The 22,398-nt window shown below is 38.9% G+C and overlaps 1 protein-coding gene across 2 annotated transcripts in view; it reads left to right on the top strand.

Moving 5' to 3' along the window:
• The window catches only part of LOC101429008 (aquaporin-4), a 340,557-nt gene that overhangs the window by 299,221 nt on the left and 18,938 nt on the right, over positions 1-22,398 (top strand). For both annotated transcript variants that reach the window (XR_009180952.2, XM_058277568.1), the window contains exons 5-6: positions 19,175-19,244; positions 21,445-21,586. Coding sequence is in view for 1 of the 2 variants with exons in the window: in XM_058277568.1 (XP_058133551.1) it covers positions 19,175-19,244; positions 21,445-21,586 (212 nt within the window). In the remaining variant the exon portion in view is untranslated. The remainder of the gene's footprint in view (positions 1-19,174; positions 19,245-21,444; positions 21,587-22,398) is intronic.

Genomic DNA, 22,398 nt, shown 5'->3' with positions numbered 1-22,398 from the left:
TCTCCTGGGTGTCTCTATAACCCTGCTAGAGTTTCCTTCCTAAAATATAAATATTCCCTTACCTTAACTTTGCTAATGGAAAAAGCGAATAAATAGTTTAGGTTACATCTTACAGTAGAATAGTATATAACCTCCACAAAGCACACATTAGAGAAATATTTCATGACATGAGAAAGCACTCATAACAATTAAGTGTGATAAATCAGACAGTACATGAGGATTACAAGAGGATTTCAATTTTCAAATGTGGTATGTTTAAAAATATGTGTAATTAATGGGGTAATGCATTTTAAAGACAGTAAGATGCTTCTTTCCTGCATTTCTGTACACATGACTTTTCTCTGGTCAGCCTGAGGCATTGCTTAGGTTGACTGAGGTGGGCACTTAGGATTAGACCTCTTATTGCAGAAAGCAGCAATACAAAGAGAAAGAAAAGACCACATTTAGATTTGGATTCTTGAAACAGAAGTTTTAAAATAGTCCTGGAAACTACTCTTTGCCAAGATAAAAAGAGACTTAAAAAAATTATTTTAGCTTCCATCTAAGCTATTAACATGTATGGAATCAGACTGGTAACCAGATAATAGATTCCCTTCAATGTGTAACAGTAGTTCAAGATATGACAGAGAGCAGTGTTTGTCTAAATTTTATTTCAGAATTCCTTTTAAAGTTATTCAGGGCCCCCATAAGTTCTAAAATCCCAACTATTGATAGATATTTGTTTTTGTGAACTATATTTTCATATTAGAAATTGAAACTGAAAAACTCAGAGATCTATTTATTAATGCATTTAAAATAACAATAATAAATTCCCTACATGTTAACATAAATTATGTATTTTATGAAAAAGTAATCTTTTACAATTCAAGAAAAATAGTGAAATAGTGCCATTGTTTACATTTTTGCAAATATACTTAATGACTGGCTAAATGGAACACAGATGCTTTCTCAAATCTGTTTCTCCTTACAATCTGTTGTTATAGATTGTTTTGGGTGAAATATAGGGAGGAAAATCCAGTCTCACACAGATATGTAACTGGAAAAGGAAGTATTTTAGTACTTTTCAGAAAAGTATGTATGTTCTTCTTTGATGCTACACCAAAACTCAACAAGTTATGGTTGCTTAAGGGTTAGTTATAATATGGAATCTAAAATAATATAAATAAACTTGCATACTGCTACACTAGAGTCCATTCATCTTTCTTGCACTTAGAATGGCTCTTTTATCCATGCATTATTTTTAACATTATGCATTGATCATTTGAAGAATATTAATTCACTGAGTCATGTAGATCTTCCAAATGTTAACATGTTTCATCATATAATCTCTTATAAATCAGCACAAATATCATCAGAAAAATCTTTAAATATTGGGAAGCTGTCAAGTTCATGGAGATTAATACAAGTTTTCTAAAATACTAAGTTTTATTTGAAGGAATTAGAAAAACAACAACAAAGTAACCCAACAGGAAGAAGAAGGAAGGAAATAACAAAGATAAGAGCAGAACTAAATGAAATAGAAAATAAGAAAGCACTTGAACAGATAAACAAGACCAAGAGCTGGTTTTTTGAGAAGATTAACAAAATTGACAAACCTTTAGCAACACTAACAAAGAAAAAAAGAGAGAAGATGCAAATACACAAAATAAGAAATGAGAAAGGCGATATCACCACCGACCCCACAGAAATAAAGACTATCATAAGAGGATATTTTGAAAAACTATATTCCAACAAAAATGACAATCTAGAGGAAATGGACAAATTCCTAGAAACACATAAACAGCCCATATTGACAAAAGAAGAAATTGATGATCTTAACAAACCAATCACAAGCAGAGAGATAGAATCAGTTATTAAAAATCTCCCAACTAAGAAGAGCCCAGGGCCAGATGGCTTCACAGGTGAATTCTATAAAACATTCCGGAAAGAACTGACACCAATCCTGCTGAAACTATTCCAAACCATCGAAACAGAAAGAACATTACACAACTCCTTCTATGATGCCAACATTACCCTAGTACCAAAGCCAAACAAAGACATCACAAGAAAGGAAAATTACAGACCAATTTCTCTAATGAACCTAGACGCAAAAATACTTAACAAAATACTTGCTAATCGTATTCAACAACACATTAAACGAATTATACACCACGACCAAGTGGGATTCATCCCAGGTATGCAAGGATGGTTCAACATAAGAAAATCAATCAACGTAATACACCATATAAACAGATTGAAGGAAAAAAATCACATGATTATATCTATTGATGCAGAAAAAGCATTTGACAAAATACAGCACCCTTTCTTGATAAAAACACTCCAAATGATTGGAATACAAGGAAATTTTTTGAACATGATAAAGAGTATATATGAAAAACCTAAAGCCAATATTGTTTACAATGGAGAAATCCTAGACTCCTTCCCTCTAAACTCAGGAACAAGACAAGGATGCCCACTGTCGCCGCTCCTATTTAACATTGTCTTAGAAGTACTTGCTCGAGCACTGAGGCAAGAACCAGAAATAAAAGGCATTCAAATTGGAAAGGAAGAAGTCAAAATTTCATTATTTGCAGATGACATGATCCTATACATAGAAAACCCTGAGAGATCTACAACGAAGATTCTAGAACTCATAAATGAGTTTAGTAAAGTCGCAGGTTATAAGATCAATGCGCAAAAATCAGTAGCATTTCTGTACACCAATAATGAGCAAGATCAGGAGGAAATCAAGAAACAAATACCATTCACAATAGTAAATAAAAAAATCAAATACTTAGGAATAAATTTAACTAAAGAGGTAAAGAACTTATACACTGAGAACTATACAAGATTGTTCAAGGAAATCAAAGAAGACCTAAATAAATGGAAGACTATTCCTTGTTCATGGATAGGAAGACTGAACATTATTAAGATGTCTATCCTACCAAAATTGATCTACACATTCAATGCAATCCCAATAAAAATCAATGCAGCCTTCTTTAAGGAACTAGAAAAACTAACTATGAAATTTATTTGGAAAGGAAAGAGACCCCGAATAGCCAAAGACATACCGAAAAAGAAAAACGAAATTGGAGGAATCACACTACCTGACTTCAAAACATACTATAAAGCTACGGTGGTGAAAACAGCATGGTATTGGCATAAGGAGAGACATATAGACCAATGGAATCGAATTGAAAGCTCTGATATAGAACCTCACATATACAACCACATAATATTCGATAAAGCCACCAAACCCTCTCAACTGGGAGAGAGTGGCCTATTCAACAAATGGTGTCTGGAGAACTGGATAGCCATATGTAGAAGAATGAAAGAGGATTACCATCTCACACCTTATACAAAGATCAACTCAAGATGGATCAAAGACCTAAATATAAGAGCCAAGACCATAAAAACCTTAGAAAGCTGTGTAGGGAAACATCTACAGGACCTTGTAATAGGTAATGGATTTATGAATATCTCACCAAAAGCACGAGCAGCAAAAGAACTAATAGATAAATGGGACTTCCTCAAAATTAAAGCCTCCTGCACCTCAAAGGAGTTTGTCAAGAAAGTAAAAAGGGAGCCCACACAGTGGGAGAAAATATTTGGCAATCATATATCTGATAAGAAACTTATAACTTGCATATATAAAGAACTCCTACATCTTGAAAATAAAAAGATAAACAATCCATTTAAAAAATGGGAAAAAGACTTAAACAGACACTTCTCCGAAGAAGAAATACAAATGGCAAGAAAGCACATGAAAAAATGTTCCAAATCTCTAGCTATCAGGGAAATGCAAATCAAAACCACAATGAGATACCATCTTACACCCATAAGATTGGCAGCTATGAAAAAAACAGAAGAATACAAGTGCTGGAGAGGATGTGAAGGAAGGGGAACACTCATCCACTGCTGGTGGGAATGCAGAAGGATCCAACCATTCTGGAGAACAGTATGGCGGTTTCTCAAAAAACTAGCCATAGATTTGCCATATGACCCAGCAATACCACTGCTGGGAATATACCCAGCAGAACTGAAAACAAGAACACAAACCAATATATGTACACCAATGTTCATAGCAGCATTGTTCACTATTGCCAAAAGTTGGAATCAACCCAAATGCCCATCAACAGACGAGTGGATCAATAAAATGTGGTATATACACACAATGGAATACTACTCGGCTGTAAGAACAAACACACTACAAACACATGTGATAACATGGATGAATCTTGAGAACCTTATGTTGAGTGAAGCAACCCAGACATTGAAGGACAAATACTACATGACCTCAATGATATGAAATAAACAAGCTGCCCTAGATAGCAAGAGACTGAACGATAGGCTTGCAGGAAATCGGAGGGTGGAGGAAGGATATGAGCCGATGTCTGCAGGGGTGGAATTTAAGACGAGATGGTGGTAAGTATGAACACAAAGAAGAGATAAAAGGGGGGCAAGGGGTTGCCTTTGCTTGGGGCTTTGCGGGTTTGAGGGTGGCTGGGGAGGGACGGGTGGGTAACGTTGCCCAAAAGTGGGGGGAGGGAGGGGTAGCATACGAACCAGGAGAGGGTCAGGTGTTGGTGGAGAGTAAAATGCCGAGAAAATCATATCAAAATATAATAAAGAGGGTTACCTGTTTAGAATGCTCGGAGGGGAGGGTCTGATGCAGGACGGGCTCCTGGGGAATGTCTAAATGCTCATTCTGCCAGAGTGGGTGACACCATGGGGTAGAAACCCAAGTAGTGAGAGTGGGGGTGGACCCACATCCTGGGGAGGACTAATGCCATCCAATAGAGGGAACTGTATCCCTCGAGAGAAAGGGTGGCTCCCAGGGCATTGGGGCAGTTGAGCAAGTTAGGCCCTGAACACTATTCCATCTATCTCTGGAAGTGGCTCCTCAGGAAACGGAGGTTGGCTATCACTGAGGGCACCAAGGTGGAAGGGAAAATGGACGTTAAATGTGTGGAACCAAAGTAAATGGGGGTAAGAGAGGAGTTTCTTGAGAGTACACAAGGATGGATATAAAACATGTAATATTACACCATAACATATAGGAGATGACAGACTGATAATTTAACCATAATGTAAAACATAGGATAACTAAAAATGTAAAGAACTGTGTATCCTAAAGTATGCACCATAATGTAAACACAGATGTCACCTTGTTAGAAAGCTAATGTCTCAGACTCTGTACATCACTTTAAGTAAATATGATATGAATAGGGCGTAAGAGTATCACTGTGGAAGGGAAAAGGTTTTCTGGTGGATGTGTGGGAGTGCTGTATATTATATATATACATTGCTGTGGTCTAGGACTCCTGTGAAGAAAAGCTGAATAATTGGGGGGGGGGGGGGGGGGAAGAAAAAAATAGGATGTGGAATTTTTTCAAGTCAACATTCTTTATCTAAGTTCTTTATCTAACTTTATCCAAGTTCTTTATCTATCCTTTAAACTCATCGCTATATGCCATTCCCTAGTAAGGGACCATGACATTATATTGGGCTTCAAATTTCGGGGAGTTCTGGATCACAGAGTGTTTCAACAATGGCAATGGAGGGATACTGGTATGGGATACCAATGACAGGTGATATATGACTGACAGGGAGCTGTACAGAACATATGTCCAGGGTGCATGGTAATGTTTGGATATACTCATAGTGGCAACAATTAAAAACCACAGTAGGGGGGGTACTGGGTTCCTGGCCAGTGGTGCTCTGTCGTGGTCCCTAGGGGAGCAGCGACAGTCTCCCAGGTACAGTGGTGGGGACCGGGAGGGAGTGAGGGTTCAACAGTGAGCCCCTGATACTAATGACTATGCTTGTGAGCTGATAAACCCAAAATAATAACAAGGCCTAGAGCAACTTTGTGCCTGGGAATTTCCTTCTGTCAGCCTTCATGTTACTCAAATGTGGCCAGTCTCGAAGCCAAACTCAGCATGTAAATGCAATGCCTTCCCCCCAGCGTGGGACATGACACCCGGGGATGAGCCTCCCTGGCAACGAGGGACCACTATCAACTACCAACTGATGATGCAACTGGAAAATGACCTTATACGGAAGGTTCAATGCGGATCAGCAGAATATCCATGTCTACATAAAATACCATGACTTTAAAATGCTGTTTGACCTAAAGTAAGGGGGAAATGGAAAGGAGAAATGAGTTTATATGGCTACGAGTTTCTAAAAAAGAGTCTGGAGGCTGGCAGAAGGTTTGCCCTCATGCACAACTGAGCAGAGTCAGAGAGACAGATAAAGCAGATACAACCCCCAGATATTGGTTCCTTTGAGGGCTAAAGAGACCCATGGGAGTTATGGTCATGGCCGATGGGGTTAACTACCAGGGCAGATGGCCCCTCTTTGGAAATGGTGTTTATGTGTGATGAATCTGGACTCAGATGGGATCTCCCTTCATAAGACTTTCATGCTAATGTGCTGGAGGTGCAGTTAATGTTGGGGTTTAAGATATATTTAGGGGATTTGAATCTCTGGACTGACAATGTGATAGCCAGATCCTGAGCCTCAACAGACTCCAGCACCTACAATCTGATTTATTGGACTTACCACACTCAGCTAAGATGGAGATGAAGAAGGACAACCACCACACCATGGAGCCTAGAGTGATTACAACTGAAAATGGGAGGATTGCATCCAGCATCCAGGTGGAATCTGAGCCTCCTCTTGACATAAAGGTGCAATGGACACAACCAATCCAGTGTCCACATAGAAGAGGTGGCATTGGATTGGGAAAAGTGGACATAATGGACAAAGGGTATGGGGAAAGGCAGGAAGAGATGAGAGGTGGAGGCGTCTTCGGGACATGGAGCTGCCCTGGATGGTGCTTCAGAGGTAATCACCGGACATTGTAAATCCTCACAGGGCCTACATGATGGAATAGAGGAGAGTATGGGCCATGATGTGAACCAATGTATATGAGGTGCAGAGGTGCCCAAAGATGTACTTACCAAATCCAATGGATGTGTCATGATGATGGGAACGAGTGTTGTTGGGGGGGGGGGAGAGGGGGGGTGGGGGGGTGGGGTTGAATGGGACCTCACATATATATTTTTAATGTAATATTATTACAAAGTCAATAAAAAATAAAAAAATTTAAAAAAAATAAAAATAAAAAATAAAATACTAAGTTTTTGTTCGAAAACCCAAATTTCATTCTGTGGCAATAAATATTGTCAGTCATTTTCCTTGATTCACTTTGGAGAAAATGCCTGCCAAGTACACAAGTCTGAATAATCATAGTTGGTCTATCAGTTGTTATTTCAAGTAAAATGATGTTCTATGAAAAAAACTGCTAGTTCAGTTCACAACTTACACAATTGCATAAGTGCTTTCCCTTGAAACACAGATCTTGTTTCAATATGAATCAGAAGTATTTTATATGTACTTTCCAGTAAGCCAGTTGAGCCCTGACTCTCAGCAGACTTGCAACACCTACTCTCCAGTTCAATGGACCCACCCAGGACACTAACAAGGAGATGATGATGGGCAATGCCCATCCCAAAGAACAGAGAGTATCTGCAACTGCAAGCAAGATAGTTCCATCCATCTGCCCCATGGGATCTAAGCCACCTCTCAGTTAGAAACAGAGTGGGTATCACCATCCCCAAATCTTCAAGATTGAGAAATGAACAATGGACTAAAGTAGACTTATTATTATTCTAATACAGATTTACTAATATTCTAGCAGTGGAAGAATTTTTATCATTCATATCAAGGCAGTGGCCTTCAGAGAGTCTGAGGGGAGGGAGAGGGAAGAATAGGTGTAATATGGGGGCATTTCGGGGACACTGGAATTGTCCTGCTTGACATTGCAATGACAGGTACAGAACACTATATATTTTATCATAACCTACAAAATTGTGCAGAATACAGTATAAACTATAATGTAAACTATAGTCTATGATTAGTAGCAATGCTTCAACATGTATTCATCAATTGTAACAAATGTGCCACACTAATGAAGGATGTTGTTAATATGGGAAAGTATGGGAGGGGAATTGGGTGGAAAATATGGGAATCCCCCTATATATTTTATGTAACATTTATGTAATCTAAAGCTTCTTTTAAAATTAAAGTTGAAATTTAGTATAATTAATAATTTTATTGCATTGATAAGGACAATTTTAAGTGAAACTAGGAGATTGTGTTTGTTTAGTTTGGGTTTTCGTCTTTTGAGGTCATGTGTGTGTGTATGTGTGTGTGTTTACCATATTTGGGTGGTGTTTCAGAACAGTGACTACTAGTAGAATTTGGCGCCATTCCCTTGATTCGTGCTAAAGAACCAGCAGCTTTACCAACAATGCTTTGCACCATCACTGCAGATGGCACATGGTAAACAGGGAAATAGTATTTTTATTAAAATACTATTTATGAAAACAATTTTGAACTCACAAACCCTCCAAAAATGTTTCAGGGTACCCCAGGGATCTGCCAATCACACTTTGAGAACTGGTAACATAGAGGAACTAAGCCCACCCTTTCTATCCCAGACTATTGAAGGAACAATTAGAGAGAAAGAAGTAGAGGAAGCTGGAACTAAGGGACCTAGACCCAGAAGCATTTGAAGAAGGCACTGGTGGCCTCGCTGGAAATGCCCCTCATTCAGCAATTTCATTAAAAGGGGGGTCATAAGTCATTTTCAAAAGCTCTCTTTAGCCAATATTTAAAACAGTAAAATTAGAGCATAATAAACAGTTTAGCAATGTCTTGGAGCTGCACTGTTCAATATCACAGCTACAAGATACCTGTGGCTAATGAGCACTTAAAACGTGGCTAGTGAAACTGAGAAACTGAAAATTTCAATTTATTTCATTTTAATTAAATTTAAAAAATATTATATAATTCCGTTACAGGAAATTTTCATTTTATTTCATTTCCAATGAAAATTTAGCATTTAACTGAGATAATGCTGTAAGTGTAAAATATTTACAGATTCCAAACACTTAGTAAGAAAAAAATGTAAAGAAGTTATTATTCATTTTTATATAGGTTATGAGTTGAAGTGATAGTATTTTAGATACATTGGATTAAACAAATATATTATTAAAATTATTTATTATTTTTACTTTTTAAATGTGACTATTAGAAAGCCTTAATTACATAGGGGTTCATATTGTATTTCCATTGGACACTGCTGCCTTAGAGTTTGCTGTGGTAGAATTAGACTTAAAGTTATTTTGATTGCTATACCAGCAATGTTTCCACTTTTGGCTGCTACTATAGACCTCCATAAAATCCTTCTAAAATCTCAACTGGAAATAATATTCCTTTTCAGTGTACCTAGGAGCTTGTCTCTCATAAGTGCTGAAATCCCCAAGCTACCTAACTGGGTATTTGTGGTGTGTGAAAAGATTAAACTTATGAGGAGGCTGAACTTGTGAGAGGTATCATTATGTTATCACAATGTTTTTGCTACCACAGCTCTTTAAACCTAGAAAGTTCCGTTTTCTTTCAAAGCCAGGAAAGAAAGTGGAAAGAAAGAAGCTCCAGACATGGGGCACTTTTGTATTAAAGCTAACAGTACTTGTATTTTCTATTTGCCATTTTGACAGGATTGCCTTTGTCTTGGCTTTGTGGCAAAGGATTGGAGAATCAAAATTTCCCAGAGGTCCCTTTTCTTAATGCTTAACAAAAACCATAGCAAGTGCTTCTGTCTTTTATTCAGAGCAATGGTTTTGGCCTTTCAGTGAGAAAGTAAAACTGGGAATAGTTTCCAGAGCTTTCAGAACTTTTTCTATTGAAATGCAAACACTCCTCTGGCGCCTCTGGAAATTCTGAGAAATCATTGGGTTTTGGCGATGTTTCCAGAAACCCTGGCATTCTTCTCTTCATGGCTGGTTTAAGTCCTTCCCTTTCCAAGTACATTCAAGTAAAGGCAGCAGTTGACTGTCTACTGCAGGGCAAAATCCCAACTTGAATGGTGAACAAAAGAGTAACCATTTCATTCCAAATTTGGAGTCAAGATCAGCAATCTTCTGAGCCCTCCCTGTGTCACATCCTCTCTCCAAATGCAATTTAACTTCCTAACACACAACCTTCTTCTTAATCCTGCCCATGAATTACCACAGCAGCATATGCAGTGACTAGGCCATATACACATACAGCACAGCGATAGGCAGTATGTCATGACGATAATGGCAGATATTGCTTTGGATTCTCTAATGTAACCATCTTAACTGATCTAAAAATTGTCCATCTAAGTTTTCATTATGTCCCACAGACCATTCTCTTTATTCCAAAATGTAAACTGAAGTAAAAAATGAAGCCAACAATTTTTCCTATCTTCATTTCCTCAGCAGGACAATTAGTCCGAATGAGCAAACAAACCAGGAAAATAATTGCCTAATTGTTCAATTAATACTTCTCCAGATTCTAATCTTAGATAAAATCAACCCAGACATGCCCTTCTTGTTGTCTATTACATACAATCTTGCTCCTATTATAGCATCATATAATAATAATTTGAAAGATTATATATATATATTTCATTTCATGGGTGGGAATCATGTCTGATTCTTCTTTTGTTTTTCATAGATTAAGCTCAGTGAATACTTATTTAATGTTTGTGACTTAAGAAAGGACCTATCTTTAAGTTCCTAGCATGTTGGAGAAACAGGACAAATTAATCCTGAAGTAGTAGATATCATCTGGGGTGGAGCTAAAAGTGGCTACTGCATGTGGAGCAAAGAGCAAGAGGAAAATGAAGGAGGAATGAATAAGCCATTTTCTTTAAGAAGTCATGTAGCCATTTTTTTTAACTTTATCCCCCCCACGCTGAGATGGCTCACTCAAATACCTGCTCATTGTCTGCTCACTGTGTCTGTACCTTGTCTCTGCTCACTGTGTCTGCTTGTTGTCTGCTTGTCTTCTTTAGGAGGCACTGGGAACTGAACCCCATGTAGGAGGTGGGCACCCAACTGCTTCAGCCACATCTGCTCCCCCATGTAACCTTTTGATCTAGTAATTCATCTGCAATCCCCATACTCAAAAAACTGTCAGATCCTTAAATATCATAATCAAATCCAAATATAAAAATTTTCTTGACCAATTCTGGTTTAAAATTCCAGTTAAAAATACAATTCTCTAGGTTTATCAATAAAACATCTCTGGGCCTTCTGAAAAATGGGGGAATCAGACTAGACTATATGCAAATTTCAGTGATTCTATAATCTGACTTTACTGACTGCATTCCAAAATACAGCTTTCTGAGCCTATGGTCCAAAATAAAGTCAAAAGACTTGGTACTATTTTTAATAATAAAATCTACATATATAGGTAATAGTGATTTTCTTGAAAATATAAACATTTTCAAAACCAAATGGTAGAAAAACTCAAAATACAAAACAACCTTTTAACCACTAGCCTATGACTACTGCTCACTCTTAGACCTATAACCAGGACTCAGGAGACAGGACCAGGTCAGTCTTGCTCATAATTTTTTTCACACTTTTTAAATTAAAATTAATAGATCGCAAAGAATGTTAATTTAAAAAAACACTTTAAAAAACATAAAAAACGTAAGAGGTTCCCATATACCCCACAACTCTGTGGAGGCTCAGGACACAGATGGCCATGGGCAGTCCAGAGATTCAAGTCCCCTGAGTTTGCACCATCCCTAGCACTAACCACAGGTTCAGAAAAAGTGACAGAAGAGGCATGTGTAGAAAGATCGCATCTGAGACCAGCCCCATCACACTCAGGAGCACAAATTCCAAAGTAGGGCCCTCTGACATGGCACAGAACTCCAAATCCATCTGCCATGACCATATACCCTGTGGATCTCTGTAGCCTTCAGGAGAACCAGCACCTAGGGTTGTATCTACTTTGCTTCTCTGTGGGGTCCTGCCGAGGTGTGCATAAGTGTGACCCCTCTGATGACCTCCTGACTCTTTTTGGAAAACTCTTAGCCATATAAACTCATTTGTCTTTGCCATTTCCCACTTTTATTCAAGGTCAAAAAGCAGTTTTTAACACTCAATTCAATATGTAGGCTGAGATATTCTGCTGGTCTGGGTTGACCCTATTATTCAAGGTCTCTTTCTAGTTTGCATGCCGGGATTACCACTATCGTTCTTAGATGTGGATTTAAGAATCCAAAACACATTATAACTATCATTTTTAAGGCCAAGGTTGTTGTTTGAAAACCAGCCATAAAACTCAATGGATTTGCCTTCTATTTCAAATGCACAACACACATGCACACACTCACCTATACACACAGCCCTCCCATATCTAGTTAACATCGTTACAAACCAGAGGACTGAGGAGAGGAGTAGATGCTAAGAAATGGGATGAACTTAGTATTTATCATCAGAAGGGAAAAAATGCCTTTTCTCTTGCAGTTGAGAGATAACTGAGGGAGGTATAACACACTAGAAAATTATGTCAACTGGGAAATAAAATTTTGATTAGGAGATATACATAGGTAGGAAATGAAAACTCCTTGAAAGTCATTTGCTCAGTTCTTATAACCATCTGAACCATCAATTGATAAAGTTATCAGGCAATTAACAACCAGTTCAGTACCAACACCGGGGAAAGAATCTCCTCAGTTAAATCATAAATTCACTCAATTTATAACACTCTGCCACACATCTCCAAATTAGACAGTCATTTTGGGGTTCTAACATATGGCACAAGACAGTACAGAGTGCCAAAGGATCCAGGGTAGAGAGAGCTTTGGAGGCAAGAGCTAGCCACAGCAGTGAGCTGCTTTACATCAGCTCCTCTGTTTGCAAAGAAATAAAAGGAAAAATCACTTTGAAAGCCCTCTGAATGGTCCCTGATTTGAGGCATTGGAAAAACTTGATTTCAGCAATTGAAAGAGAGTTTTGCTTTGCATGAAGACTCCACCTTCATGACCCATCCACATTAATGATATGTGCATTACATTGCCCTCCAAGCACCAATAGGCCAGGTGGGCTGAAATCTGTCTCTTCCTCCAGATGCCTTTAGACATAAGTCTAAACATCGTTTATTATGATTGCCAATTAAGATATCCTGGAAATGATAGCAAATTGCTTTCCCGATTTGGCCATGTTGCCAAATCTTAACTGATTCAATCAATCTGGATTGAAATTTTTTCACCTGGAAGAGGAAACACTGTCATGGAGGTTTTAATTCTCAACCACAGTACAGGTTGCCTAATTGTTCATTTATTTTTGAGGCACTTGATGCACACACCTGCTAATAACTGGTCTTTGGGCCCTTGGGACCCATGGTTGCCTGCCTCAGTGTGAGGAGGAGAGGGATGCTGACGAAGAGGCCGTTCCAGAGTCCCAGGTATCCGGGGTATGGTCTAGAAGGGCTCTGAGTGCACCCAGAGAAAGCGCGAAGTCCCCTGAGGCAGGTACCCAAGGCAGGTGCCCCAGGTACCTGGGCCTAAGGGCAGTACTGTGGCCACTTTTCCTCATTCTCTGATCTAAATAACAGGAGCTGATGGGCAGCAGAGTCCCAGCCTTTCACTCGAAAATGCAAACCCTTTATTCAGAAGTAATTAATTCTGTAATGATTTCTGTGCTGCCCTATCAAACATTCCTTGATCTGTGTAGCCTGAGGGGCTAAACGTTTTATTACCCCCTTCAAATGAGATACATGCAAATCATTTTTCCTCTTTTTTTCCCTCTCCTTCTTGATATAAGCCATTTCCTCCTGCAGACCCGCTTCTTCTCCACCTGTCTCAAAAAGAGCATTAATTCTTTACCACGGAGGCAGCATGCAGGCCACTGAGAGGTGCAAGACAGCTTTAGGTGGGACACAGAATGGGCTCTTCTGAAAGGCATATTGAATTAATAAAATCTACCACATCAAACCAGTGGAATTATTGCACAGATGGATTCTAAGTAAAATTGTGAGCTGCTTTTTAAATACATATATTTATAAAACAATAATAAGGAGTGGACTTGGATAGAGCAAACATTGTGAATGTAGTACAAAAATTATAGATATGTGGGAAATGCTATGCAAAGGAAAGCTCATTAGGAAAACATACAGGTTGCTGGTCCTAGGTCTTCCACTTCCCAACTGTGCAAGCCAGGCCTCTATAAAACCCTGTCTCCTCATCCGTCCCTTTCACCCAGGCATTCTGGAGATCAAATGGAGAAATATATGGACAAGCTATAATGTGGTCCTCTCCAAGGCTGACCTTTCTCTGACATTTTCCAAGTTCTGGCTGCCTCAACCCCGTCTGTCTTTTCAGTAATTTCAGTTTTTTTCCTCTTCATTGCTGTTGACTCATTTCTCCTCTCTCACTTGGTAAGATTTCAAAATAAAGCCCTCTACCTTATCCTAATCTTACTTACTACACTCCTACCTACCCAAAAAACTAGCAAAATGCTGGATACATTGATGATTTTCAACCAAAAGTTGAATCACCCATAATGCTTTTCAAACTTACAGAAGCCCAAGCTTTATTTTGCATCTACTGTTCCAGAAACTGAACATGGTTCCCAGAGAGCTGTCACTTTTACCTCTGTGTAAGTGAATCTGATGTGCACACCTGGTTGTGTATCACTGATCCACACATCGTGCCTTCACTTCCACAACACCCACTTCCTCAAAATCCCCTTCCTCTGCCTTTTATCCTTAGGACTCAACTGAAAGTTCTTTCAAAGACTACCAAATGACTCCGTAATTGCAAACTCGCTTAGCATTTCTTTGGTCTTTTTTCTCCTTGATGTTTCTGCAACAGTTGTACCCTGGGATATCCCTATTTCATGGAATTCTCTCCTTTTTGTTTTTGCCAGCATTGTACTCACATGTATTACATCTCTAGCTCATCTCTTTTGAGCGTTCTTCACCAACTCTTTTCCCCTTTCCCTAAGACACTGCCCTTGGCATTTTTTTTTCTATCTCCAACTATTGTCCAATCCCTTCCAACAACCTCAGACATTATTTCTGTGAAAACAACCATGAGGTCTTTAGACCACTCTCTTGAGCATGTTTTCCTGTTAACCACTTTGGATATGCATTTCCTTAAGCCCAGCATTTCGTTTAATCCTCAAGTACCGGGAGACAGCCATGTGCCAACCCCTGTGCTAGGGGCTACAAGGTGAAAATCAAACACAGTCTCACCCTTCCAGAACTTGTATTTTTAGTGCAGAAAAATAAACAGACAGGGAGGGGATGTAGCTCAGTGGTTGAGCTCCTGCTTCCCATGTAGGAGGTCCCAGGTTCTATCCCCAGTACCTCCTAACAACAAAACAAGCAAAGAAATGAAAAAACCAACTCGGGGGAGCTGGGGGAGCACCATAGTTGAGCACTGACTTCCCACATACGAGATCCCAGGTTCAATCCCCCAACCTGGTACCTCAAAAAAAAAAAAAAAGTAAACAAGCAACCTCAACGCACCCTGAAAAACGCCCTGAAGGAGTAAGCTCAGGGTACTAAGGAGAAACGTGAGGGCATCCAATACAGGTTGAAAGGGTAGCAAAGGTTTCCTGGAGGGAGCAATATAAAAGGTAAGACCTAAAATATGAGGAGTCAACAAGGAAAAGAGACAAAAATAGATTGTAGTGATCATTTATCACTTCTGGTTGATCCAACATCCAAGTCCTCTTTCTATTATCCCTGCAGTCTATGTTGAGAAATCCCCCTTGGGTACAAGCTTAGGAGCCACCTTCCAAAAGCCGAAAGGTACGATCTTCTCATCCTCCGCTCTGACAAAGCCAGGGGAGGGGCGGGCACATGACTGAAGCACAGCCAAAGAAGCGATCTCTCCCGGGACCTAAAACTTGAGCAAAGCAACAACATGGGAAAAGCATCCTTCCTTCCTCCCTCCCTCCTTTCTTCCTTCCTTCTTCTCTCTCTTTTTTCTTTCTCTCTTTCCCATACATGAAGGAGACTGAGAAGCAGCCAGAGAGGTAGGAAAACAAACCCGGAGAGTGATGCTTCAACAAGGAAAGCGACTATTGAAGAAAGGGGTACACTGTGGTGGTTAAAACTTCTGGCTTCGGGGTGATGGAGACCTGAGTTTGAGCCTGTGTTCTTCCACCTGTGAGTCGTACAGCCTTGGACAATTTCCTCAGGTTCCTTAACTGTGAGGTGGGTTAATAATCATAGAAACATCGTAGGGTTGTCATGGCAATGAAATGAGCCATCTCCTCTAAAGAGCTTAGCCAGTGCCTGGCACATAGTAGGACAGACAGGTGGGCAGCAGAGTCAGGTGCTGCAGGAGGTCAAGGAAGGGAAGGGAGAAGCCCCTCTCCTGGAGCACACAGCAGGCAATTTACAGGAAGAGATAGGGACAGGAACTAGGTGCAACGCATGAGGAAAAAAGGGAAAGTGAACTAGGAGAGGTAATAAACGGAGGGGGGATTTTTAAGAACATTTGGCTGTGAAGGGGAAAATAGGTTTAATGGTTTCTGATGGGTAATTTGAAAGGTGTGTTTGGTTGGTTTTGGTTTATTTTTTTTTCCAGGATGGGCGATACATTGGTATGGATAAAGCTAATAGAAAAAGGTAATATTAAGGAGAGAATTAAGGTACAGAAGAAGGAAATAAATGATTAGATCAGTAGGGGCCCTGGGGGCCCTGACACGTTTTCAGGGAGCCTGGGAGACCAAAACTATTTTCATAATAATAATAGGACATTGCCTTTTTTCACTATGTGATTTCTGTACTGTTGGTGCAAAAGCACCGGAGGGTAAAACTGATGAGACCCTGGCATAAATCAAGGCCATGACGCCCAACTGTAATCTAATCGCGGTATCCTTCACCGTCACACACAGTAAACTCAGTGCCAGTTCCACTTAAGAATGTCCTTCATGGAGCGTGGAAATTATTAATTTTATTAAATCTTGACCCACAAGTGCACGATTTTTAATATTCTGTGTGGCAAAATGGGAAGAACCAGAAAGCCCTTCTGCTGCAGAACAAGTATGAAGGCAGTCTTCAAGAAAGCGCTGATGCCACGGTTGGGGTGGGGAGCTGAAGCAGCCCCCTTTCTCATGGAAAACCATTTTCACTGTTAAAAGTTTTGATAATGGATGGTGGTGATGATGGCACAACATTGTGAATGTAATTGACACTACGGAAATTTTAAAGTGGTTAATGGGGAATTTTAGGTTGTATATATGCTTCCAGAATAAAATTTTTTAAAAAACCATAGAACTGCACAACACACACAATAAACCTTAATGTAAACAATAGGCTACAGTTAATAGTATAATTATAATACTATCACTTCATCAATTGTAACACTAATACAAAGTGTTAATAATGGAAAACTGTAAATGAGGGGGTTATATGGGAACTCTGTAACTTCTGCATTATTGTTCTGTAACCCTACAACTCCTCTAATAAAAAAATAAAGCAAAAAAATACTAATGGCTGACAGACTAACTATGACTATTCAAATTAAGTATTTGGCTGGCATTCTCTTGGAAATGAAGGAAAACAATTGATGGTATTTGTAGACAATGATATATATTTGAGCTTCCGAGCAAAAACTCTAATTTTGGAAAACTTGTATTTGCCAATGTCAATTTAAAGTTCTCAATATTTAAATTATTTTCTGATGAGATTGGTGGTAATATCAATGAATATTTTTTTTTTACATTGTATACATTGTAAAATGAAATGCATCAACATTTGAAAGATCTGCTTAACACAGAGAACCAATATTTTCCAAATGATTATACATATTGCCAAAATCATGCATGGATACAAGATTCAAAGTGCAAAATGAAAAATGGAATTTGATGTAAGAAGATATGAAAATTTCATTAATATAGCTTTATAACCACCTTGCAACTTATCTTTGAGAAACTATAGTATTACTTGTTATGATTTCGGTGTCGTATCAAAGAAAAATATCTACAATTATATGAAAAGGCTATAAAAAACAGCCTGCCCTTTTGCATCTACACATAAGTGTGAGGCAGGATTTTCTTCACTCACTTCTATTAAAAAAAAAAAAATATCACAACAGATGTATGCAGAAGTAGATACAAGAATTCTCCTGTCTTCTATTAAATCAGACATTTTTTAAAATTTTAACAACATAAAACACCACCACAAGTTTTTGTTTTGTTTTAATATGAAAATATATTTACTTTTCTTTAAAAATGCAATTTAATTAACATATAATGAGTTTATTGTTATTGTTATTAAGTTAGTAAAAATTATTTTGTAAAAGTCTTTTTCAATTCCTAATATGGGAAATATCAATACCTATAACTCACATAAATGAAGTCTCTTTACAGGGCTTAACAATTTTTTAAGACTGTAAAGGGCTCCCAAGCTCAAAACCTGGATGAGAGAATGATACTAGAGAAAGTCAGTTCCACTTAAGAATGTCCTTAATGAAAAGGAGAGAATCCAGAACAGAAGTGAAGGAATCTGTGCAAGACAAAGGGAGGGATACTGCTTGGTGGCAGGTATTTGGATATTTCCTATCTGAAGGGCTGTGTTTTGCTGTAATGTAGGGGTTGAAGCCATCTGTTCAGAGTGAAGGGAAAGTCCAGGGGAGTCCAGGGGCTTCAGCAGTCCTAGAGGACAGGAGCACTGGCTGACCAGAGGGACTACTGAGCAGAATTGGAGGCCCCGGGTGGGCTGAGCTCCTGAACTAGTTATAACCCCGTGCTCATGGCCCTGCTAAAACAGCTCAGGAAAAGGAGTCAACATAACATTAGCCTGCTGGTTTTACAGCATTGATCTTATTTTTTTATTAATTAGTATTTCAAACATACAAAATGAACGTTTCAAACACCTGTCTACCCACTGCCACCATTTTAATAATTTTAACATATTGACATACTTAACACCATTAACTGTTTAAGCTACTTTACTTCTAGATACTTAAAAATGTCCTGAAATATTTAATTAGTTCACTAGTCCACTCTTCATATTCAGATTTTATAGTTTTTTAATTCTGCTTTCAACATTGCTTTTGTAATATAACTCCAGAAGAGTAGACAAAGACAATCTTCTTGTCTTATTTAATTTCACAGAACAAACAACAATTTTACAGGAGGTTAAATGATTTGTTTTCACTTTCTCTTGTAAAGGATATAATATGGACTGTTAACTGAGTATATTACAAAGTGGAAATCTGATGCAACCAAAATTCAAAGTTCAGCTTTTTTGTCTGAACAGATTCCAATGGTTAAAGCCAAATCTTCAGAGCCTAAATACTAGGATGGTTTCATGTCTACTACTCTGTCATTTTAACCAGGCACCTAACCAGCAGACCCTCGGTCTCTCCAGCTGTGGAAACAGTTGTTCTCCTTTCACCAAATTTAAAGGTAATGGTATTTAGATAATACCTGGAAGTGCTTGCCTGAACTACATCCTTCGGTTGGGCTGCAATGAGCCTAGTGATCTCAGCTGAGGAGGAGGCGTCAAGACTGTCACCAGTTCTGATCCTAACATCCTTTCCTGCCTCCGTAACATCCTATGAGCCACAAGCCACTCAGGTGCGGCACTTTTTCTACTCAAAAAATATATATACTGAGTACATCTATAAAATGGCTTAGATCTTTTTACAGTGTTCTGTTGTACTGACCACACTCAGATACCAATGGGAATCATAGTTTATTATGTCCATACAATGCTGGTTTACTAAATATCTTTTAAGAAGGTTCCTCTCATTCCAAATGAAAATACTATTTTACAAAAGTAAAAATGGTCACCAATTAATAAGAATAGAATCCTGTGTTTGCTGAAAGACTTTATCAAATGATCCTGAAATCAGCCAATTTCCCTACAAACCAGTATTCTATTTTCAAAAGAAGATCAAAACATAAATTTCCTGTTAAGTGTCTTGTAGATCAATGGAATCATATGTTAAAACCTGCACATATCCTGAAAGAATTAATTTGCTTATGAAACAGCCACATAAGTGAGAGGAAATGTTTCAGGATAATAGTTTGACAGGGGTCTGACTGCCAGAGTTTGTATCCTGCTCGACGATACACTAACTATGGGACCTCAAGCAGATCACTTTATGGGGGTAGTAACAGTATCTCCTTCAGGGGACTGTGGTGAGAGTAATCCCCCCCAACCTGTTATTAAGGAAGCGCTAATTAATAAAGATTCGCCATCATCACCTCCCACCCTCTGAAGGTGGCTGTGGTGGGAGGAAAATTCCTCATGTCTGTCTCCCTCTATGGAAGCTACCTTCTTCCTGACCCAGAATCAAATAAAAGCAGTGATGCAAGAAGACAAGGCAGCAGAGGTGCGGCTCCTGCTCAAAGCCTCTGAAGCTACGTGGGGCGTTGTTGCTTGCAAGCTGCTTCCCCAGCCTCCCTCAGTTCTTTGGGCCTCGATTTCCTTTCCAAAACTCTCCTTTACTTAGGAAAGTAGAGTCATTTTCGGTTTCAGCTAGCACCCCTGATTCTGTGATGGGCTCTGGGGAACCAAAGTATTCTGGAAGCATGTAAGAGATGGTTCAAAACCAGAATGGGATGGGCAGGGCCTCCTAACCTGTCCATAGGTACATACCAGTGGTGACAGAGTGTCATCAACCAAGGATCGTGATTATTCCAGTCTATGGACGTGAGGTCCTCTTAAAGAATCACCTCAGTTGGCTCAGAGGCGAGAGATAACAAGGTGTGGCCACAGCTTGGTCCTCTGCAGCAGGAACAGAGGGGACAAAGTGTAGCTAGAGATAAGAACATTCCAGGAAGGTTAAACCAACCATGACGAGACTCAACACCTCTAAGAGACCCTATGCAGTTATTCAGTGGTGCCTTCCAGAGTCCATGAATGTGGGGAAAAAAGGAAGTATAGAGATTGAAGAGAACCATGTATAGTCGTTTAGAAAAGAAGGAAGAGCAAGTTCCATCTGAATTATTAGAAGGGTCATCCAAGGAAATTCCTAAAAATCTTGCCTGTTGACTGTCAGTCATATTCATTTGTGGTCACAGATTATGGACTTCGTTCTGAGAAAATGTTCTGCTTCTAACATTATTCTAAACACATTTTTTTAAACTGACTACTTTTTATCTAATCTTCCGGTCATAATAACCTTGCCCACAGAATTTTGAACACCTTGTTCTGTCCTCGGACTTGGGGTATTTTTGTTAGTCTGATGAAAACATGAGAATTCTGAGCCTTTCTGTATAATAGATGGTAACAGTCACCAAAATGTTAATTTAGCTTCATATGTCAACATTTGATTTAAATTTTAGAACAATCACTACTGCAAACTACTTAGATTAACTGAACATTTCAAACATTTTGGTCCAACCTATTAGATCTCAAAATCTTTTTGCTTCCCAGAGAACTGATTTTCTACTGTGGATGGCTAAACTGTCTTTAAAATACCCAACCAAACTTGGAACTGTCATATTAGCTGCATAAGAGATAAAGGGCAGGAAAAGTATCCAGTCATCCAACCACATTTCTGGTTTTTTGTACAAGCTACAGATGAAATACAGTCACTCAATAAAGTCCTTCTCTCTCTCTTTCCCTCCCTCTCTTTCTCTCTCCCGATTCGCCTAGAGAGGGGAACCCTAAACCCTTTGGAACCCTGCCAGCAGTACCAAAAGAATCTCTTGACTATTTTCCCAGGGAATTCCTGCCTTAAATGTCAGCAGAGTGCAACTCTCCAGCCAAAGCAGAGTCTGCCTGGATCTGAATCAAGGTAAATGTGCCTGCTATACCAAACAGGGAAACCTGCATCGCTGGGGCATGGGAGCAAAGGGGAGGATTTTATTTGTGAAAGGTTTGACATCCACTGGAGAAAAAAACTGGTTTTCTCAAATTCACCTCACGGAAGAAGAGAAGGTTAAGTCAAACATTGAGTTCTTTGCTGTTGCTGGATCATGATCTTTATGTTATTCTTTTGGTAGTTGAACTATGCTTCTGGAAACCACTCTGAATTATACCAGGAAGGTAACATCTCTTTAAAAGGGGAACAAAGCTCCATTAGAGCCTGTTTATTGTTGTTGCCACTGCTTCTGCTGTTCTTATTTTGTTTATTTGTTTATTTTAATGAACATACTGACATATATGAGGGCTTGGGGGGAATTCATGAAAAGCAAAATAAGATTTATGAGTTGTGATCAAATCTGCCCCTACCAGCCTGAAGACACTTCCCTTCTGGTACTTAGGCATCACTGGCATTTTTTAGTGCTTTTGTTTTAGTCTTCAATCTCTTAACATATGAAGAAAAATCAAAAGTTCTGAGGGCAAGGGTGGGAGGAGTCCAGAAACACCAAAAGTAAACATCAGCATAAAAAAAAAATCAGTATGGCACTGTAGATTAAAAATGCAGAAAAAAGCATATCGATAAGCTAGTTTTTGCTAGGTACTGTTCTAACTTTCATTTACCCTTTTCTCAGTTTCCTGCCGTGTTGGTGACCTACAACTTCAGAAGGCTTCTCAACTACAAATTAACATGGTTGGGTGATACATAAGATTCATTTCAATCAATGTGCCATGCAACTATCCTCC

Source organism: Dasypus novemcinctus, chromosome 16, assembly GCF_030445035.2.
Source record: "Dasypus novemcinctus isolate mDasNov1 chromosome 16, mDasNov1.1.hap2, whole genome shotgun sequence".
Taxonomy (NCBI): Eukaryota; Metazoa; Chordata; class Mammalia; order Cingulata; family Dasypodidae; genus Dasypus; species Dasypus novemcinctus.
This window is presented reverse-complemented; position numbering and strand designations above follow the sequence as displayed.